The sequence below is a fragment of the Vanellus vanellus genome, assembly GCF_965231255.1.
Source record: "Vanellus vanellus genome assembly, chromosome: Z".
In the NCBI taxonomy this organism is placed as follows: domain Eukaryota; kingdom Metazoa; phylum Chordata; class Aves; order Charadriiformes; family Charadriidae; genus Vanellus; species Vanellus vanellus.
In genome coordinates, this window is record NC_138908.1 from 24,817,410 (window position 1) to 24,823,596 (window position 6,187).

At 53.6% G+C, this 6,187-nt stretch overlaps 1 protein-coding gene across 1 annotated transcript; it reads left to right on the forward strand.

Annotated features, from left to right (window-relative positions):
* Positions 1-500: 500 nt before the first annotated feature.
* Positions 501-5,616, forward strand: LOC309683168 (tektin-3-like; the record flags this gene model as incomplete). The annotated part of the gene is made up of 7 exons (XM_082497369.1): positions 501-1,058; positions 1,606-1,689; positions 2,152-2,222; positions 2,472-2,615; positions 3,104-3,326; positions 4,153-4,307; positions 5,400-5,616. 7 exons carry the CDS (start codon positions 501-503, stop codon positions 5,614-5,616), a joined length of 1,452 nt encoding a protein of 483 aa, XP_082353495.1.
* Positions 5,617-6,187: the final 571 nt, after the last annotated feature.

Consider the following 6,187-nt stretch of genomic DNA (forward strand, 5'->3'; position numbering starts at 1 on the left):
CCTGACCCACCAATCACACTGGGTTGGTCCAAAGGGGCGCAGCTATCGGGGCTGGAAAGGGCACTTTGAAAGAGAAAAGGACATCTGGAGTACTAGAAGATCAGCACATACGCCAACCAAAAGAAGCCAATGAACACAAGACAATCACCAGCTACACTTTCACGGGATTGACAGATTTGAGGAGAATGAAGGCTAATATCTGTCATTCTCCTGAGCAGCCATGCTTTGCTTTTCTCCGCATTTCAATACTTGAGGCTAGATACTAAACAAATTCAAATCCCTTTCCAGATACAAATGCTTGGGGTGCTGTGAGAAGGCATTTGCTTTCAAGAGTTTTAGGCCTGTACAGGTGACCAGTGGGTGCTGTGTGCGTTGCTGTTTGTGTTAGAAGCTGCATGTGTTGCTGTAAGAAGGAAGGCAAGTGCAGGAGCTGACTGAGGGAAGTTGTCTTCTATCTCCTCCTCTGTGCAGGACAAGTACTTGAAGAGCAGTGGTCAGGAATGGAGGCTGTCGGCTTTCCCTTAACGGCAAGACGTGCCAAGGTTCTGCCTGCCATCAACACCATGACTGCCAGCTATAAGGACCGTTTCCCGTACTACCCGTTGCCTCAGAGCTCCAGCCTCCCCTGGATGCCCAGCACCTACTCTAAAAGAGATGCCATCAAACCAGCTTTGGCTCCCTTTTCCAAAACTTCCCAGGGGATGACCACCAGCGAGAAGCTCCCTTACATTTCCAACAGAACAACCCTCTTCACCCGCTACACCCCTGACGACTGGTACAGGTCCAACCTGACCAAGTACAAAGAGTCAGAGACTTCCCGGCACAATGCGGAGGCTCTGAGAGTTGATACCACCCGCATGATTGGGGATAAATACCAGCAGACAAAGAAAACACAAGCAGAAAGCACCAAAAGCCTGGGAGGACGTGTGAATGCTATTGAGTTTTGGAAAGGGGAGCTCTGCCGTGAGCTGGATGAGATGATCGGGGAGACCAACACGCTCACAGACATGAAGAAGAGACTGGAGAGAGCCTTGGCCGAGACGGAGGCCCCTCTCCAGGTAAGCACTCTGTCCAGTGGGCTGCAAGCTGTAGCCTACTGCTGGAACAACTGCAGCCATTCAAATGTCTAACTAAGTTCCACTGCAGCTCCGCAAGACCTAGAGAGTTTTTATGAAGAGACCATAAGTTAAGTTTGCAATGTCTTCCCATCTGCTGCATCCCCTATCAGCCCGTTATGAGCTCATCACAATTCTATTTGCTTAACCAAATATTTGTGTAGGCGGAACATCCAAATTCCTGGACTGGGAGACAGAAGCCCATGTCTTCCTACAACACCCTGGGGAGGTCAGCATCAAGGCTGACACAGGTGCCTGTGCCACAGCTCTGGTTGCAGCTGGGACACGCGTGCTTCCTCATGTTGATTTGATGCATACGGTGCAGTTCGGTTTCTTGTAGTCAGCTGAAGCAGCCGCCCTGGGCACTTTGTTCCCCTGGTGTCCCCTCTGTGCCCGCCTAGAATTTCTTTTCTTCCATTTCTTGAGATGGGGACTCTCCCTATAGAGAATCCTGCCTCTGCACCCGACAGTGATGGCATGTCCCCAACAGGTCGCTCAGCAGTGCTTGCTTCAGCGGGAGAAGAGGATGGGCATTGACCTCGTCCATGATGATGTGGAGAAAGAGCTCTTCACGGTAAGTTGGGCCACCCAGATCATGTGTTAAAGCCAGTTTTACCTAAACTGCCCTACTGAGGCTTTGCAGCCTTCTTCCCTACCTGGCTCCTTACCGCTGGGGAGGTGCTCAGCTCTTCAACCCCCCCAAAACCTGCTGGGCCAGGGGATGGGGTTCCCCCAGGCAGCAGCATGCCCACGCCGTGTGGGTATGACTTGGCCGTACAGAGGAAGGAATAGCTGAAGAGCAGCTGCGTGTTTGGGTAGCGTGTGGGGGTTCTGTGACCATCTTCAGGGAGTAGTGCACTAAAGACATGCACGCAGTTTGGGGGCACTTTCTCCACTCCCTGCCTGTTTACTCTGGGCAGAAAGACAAGCAGGCAAGTTCTTGCTGTGTGCAGGGTTGGGGAGGTCTGAGGGGACGAGTGGCATCAGGACAACTGAGTACAGACACTGATGATGGGGCCATGTGTCCTTTACCCAGGAAGTCAATGTCATCAGGTCGTGCCAGGAGAAGATGCAGCGGTACCTGGATGAAGCCAAAGCCCAGCTCGCGTAAGGAGGAGCTCCTTATGTCATGCTGTAGGGCTGATGTGCATTTGCAGTTGTGATGTGGACCCCCAGCAGACCCCGACCTCTCCCCACACCCTGCAGATGGAAAAGCCAGGCGGGCTCCCCGGGAAGTGGGCAGTGATGCTCATGGGAGGACAGAGCTGCGTGGGAGGGAGCTGCGGGGAACTGGAGCGGGGAGGAAGCCCTTCCACCTGAACATCCCCAGCGATGGCTGTTGTTTGCATGTTGAAGGTCCAACAGGGCGGCCCAGCACGAGCTGGAGAGGGACCTGGCCCACAAGCAGGCGGCCCACCGCATCGATGACAAGTGTCACCACCTGAGGAGCACCTCCCACGGCATCAGCTACTACCCAGCGGTGGAGTGGGTCGATGCCACGTGAGTGCACGCTGGGCGGCACGCCAGCAGCAAGCTGTGCCCGGGATGCACGGTGCCTCTCCCTGGCAGGGAGCTGCTTGTCCCCAGCCCACTGTCAAGGCACGTGCATCCCGCCTGGAGACAGCTGCCTGAGTGGGACCGTTTCTCTCTGCTTATTGTTATTCTTACTGTTATTGTTATTGTTAACCTTACCTTTATTCTTACCCTTACTCGTACTCTTCTTCTCATTCTTATTTTCTGTTGTTGTTCTATTAAACTGTCTCTATCTCCACCCGTGAGTCCTGGTCTTTCTCTTTCCCCTCCATTGAGAGTGGCTGTGTGGTCCTAGCTGCTGGCCAGAGTTAAACCACAACCTATGCTCAAATTAAAGACGGAGATTTCAGATACGTTTAATCAGTGCTGCTCCCAGGCAGGCTTCATGCCTGCCCACGTCCAGCTTCAGCACTACGGGCTTACCGGGGCCTCTTCTTCCCCCTCACCTCCTGAAGGATCTCGGTGCCGGACTCTTGGGCCAAGATCACAGACGACAACATCCTCCGCTCACAGAGCCAACGGGCGGCCTCCTCCAAGCTGCGGGACAACATCGAGAACCTGCTGGTGGTGGTGGCAAACGAGATGCGGAGCCAGTTCAACAGGGTGAACATCGCCTTCACCAAACGCATCAGCGAGACAGCCGATGCCAAGAGCAAGATCCGGACCCACCTGGCCAAGGTAGTCGGAACCCCTCCCTTTCGGTGTGTCACTGTCACTTCCTAGTGACGCCCCTGAGGTGGGACCCTTAGGAGTTGGCACCGTAATTTCATCTCAAGGGGTCTGTTTTTGCTAGGGCATCCTCACTGGCAGCCTGGGAGCACAGGGATTGCCAGCAGAAAATGCCAATGCTGGTTGCATCTCCTGGTAGTTCCTTCAGAAGCGCTGGCTGCCCTCCAGAACGGCCTTGCTGGGCCTCTGCTGGGCTGCCTGCTGGGGGGGTTGCAGGCTTGCTTCTCCTCCAAGGACGTGCTTTCACTCTCCGTGCTCTGGGGCTGCTGCACGGGCATGCGTGTGTTTGCTTTGCCAAGCAGAGTCAGTGGAAATCAGTGATGGACACCTGCCTCAGAGCTGTGGGTCTCATAGAAAGCTTCCTGAAACGTGCCCGACACTGTATTGAGTAACTGAGGGAAGACGGGGCTTGCAGCACTGCGAGCTGATGCCACGTCTTTCAGTGAGGATCCATGAAGAACCTTCCCTCTCTGAGTTACTGTTGATGGATGATTAGTTCCAGCAAGCGGTAATTTTGGGAAGCTGGGAATTCAATAGGTCCATCAGTGCTCCAAAACCTCCTCTGATGTGACAGCAAGAGCCAAGAGAGGTTTTTCCCTGAAGAAAAATTACTCTTGGCTCTGCGCCTTGATGTGTAGCAGAATGACAGGGGTCTGAGCCCAGGGTCTGCTTATTGAACTTGTTTTGTTCTGCAGATGGACAAGAGGAAAGGGTAATTATGTTGTCACTTGAGAAGATACATTTAATTTGTGCATGGGTTTCTTTTTTACGCCAGACGCTGCAGGAAATCTTCCAGGTGGAGAAGACCATCGAAGCCATCCAAAAGGCCATTAGGGACCAAGGGCCTCCCTTAAAAGTGGCTCAGAGCCGTCTGGACGAGCGCACACGCAGACCAAACGTGGAGCTGTGCCGGGACACTGCCCAGCTCCGGTAAGGCAGGAGCGTGGGTCTGGTGGGCTCCTTGAGGAGTTACGGCTGGTAGCACCCGGGGGTAGCACTGCATGAAAAATTAAGCATGGGCTTTTCTTTCAACAGTCCTTCCATAAGCGCACTGCTATAATCAAAAGCAATGAGCAGGTATTGCAGCCTTTGGGTGCTGGGAGAGCTCTGCGCCCACAAAGGAGGCTGTACACCATGGCCGGGTATAGCCTGATGGCACCCCATGAGGGGATGGATTCTTCCCGCTTGGGTAAGCCCCATCTTCTCTCCAGCCTGCTTCCCGGCAGTTGGATGTGCTCAGTTTTGAAGGACGAGCCCTTTACTCTCCAACAGGATCCTGCTGAGATCCCTTAGGCCCTTCCTTTTGGGGAACTGCAAGGAAGGGTGCCCCCTATGGAGAAGCAGAAAGGGCTGTCCTCACCTTCTCCGAGGACACTGGAAATCCTTTCAAGGACACAGTGGTCTGTTTGGGATTGCACGCCGAGGAGCTGTGGAGAAGTAGGCTGGCCTGAGCGCCCAGCAGCACCCCCTCTGAGGCACCCCAAAGTTCACCCCTCCTGGGAGCCCGTTGGGCAAGACTCCAGCTGAAGCCTTTTCAGAGCAATTGAAACCCAGCCCCACAGCCTTTGCAGCATCTCGTACAACAAGGGTTTTTTCCATCCTCCCCTTGTTTCACATTCACTTTTAGCCTCTCCCAGATGTCCTGTTTTCTTTGTGTGCATCTGTGGGCATGGGGAGGATGCCTGCACAGGGAAATCCAGGAGGGGGAGCCAACAAACCCCCCAAACCAAGCAGGAACAGGAAACCACACCTGCTCATCCCTCTTCTTGCTGGCCCGAGCTGCTCTGGGAGAGGCGGCTGCGCATTGCCAAAGCCTTTGAGCAGACTTAACCATGCCTCCCCGCTGAGGTCTGGAGGAACTCTGCCCTCAGCTTTCCCATGCGTCTGCCAGAAACGGGGGTCTGAGTTAGTCTGAGCACGCTGAAGGGGGAAATCCTGTGACCAAGGGGCCCTTCAGCAATGCCACGCTAGAAACCACCCCCACGATGGCACTGTTAACCAGGGTTTCTTGCTGTTTTCCAGCCTTGTCAACGAGGTCCACAAAATCAACGAGACGGTCCAGAGCCTCCAGCAGCGCCTGAGAGACACCGAGGACACCCTGCAAATGCTGGTTCATACCAAGTCGGTCTTGCAGCATGACCTGGCCGTCAAAGCCAACACACTCTTCATTGATGAGGAGAAGTGCATGGGCATGCGCAAGACCTTTCCCAGCACGGTGCGGCTGCTGGGTTCCATTTAGGCTCAGCTGAACTCACTGAATCTGTTGTGGGAGGGATTCCCAGTTTGGCTAAGAGGCTTTGGAAATACTTGATTAGAGTTTCACTTCCTGGTGAAAGCCATGAGTAGAAATTAAATGATCTGTTTGTGTGTTATACGGTCTACCGGTATTTTTTTTGCCTTTGGTTTTTCTCTTTCCACTGTACTTTCACGGTGTGCCAGAAAGTCACTGAAAATACTTTGTAAGCGACTAAGAGTAAATCCACCCACGGGGATTCAGTCCTACCCTCTCAGTCGGTGATTTTAGGAGAAAAACTGTCGTGTCTGCCTCCTTTTGAGGCACCTTCTTATCACCTTCTTAGAGGAACACCTTTTCATTCCTTGGTGTTTCCTTCTTGCCTCATCGCTGGAAGACTTCAGGTGTCCTGCAGCGTAGCCAGCACATCTCAGAGCAACAGCCTGTGGGCCCTCGCTAGCACCCTGTCCCTCTAACCTTGGCGTGTCATCTCACAGCTTGTCACAGGTAAGCCTGATATTGTCCCCCTCTCCCTTCAAGCCTCGTTTTAAGCGCTGTCAGGGAGCCCTGATAGCTG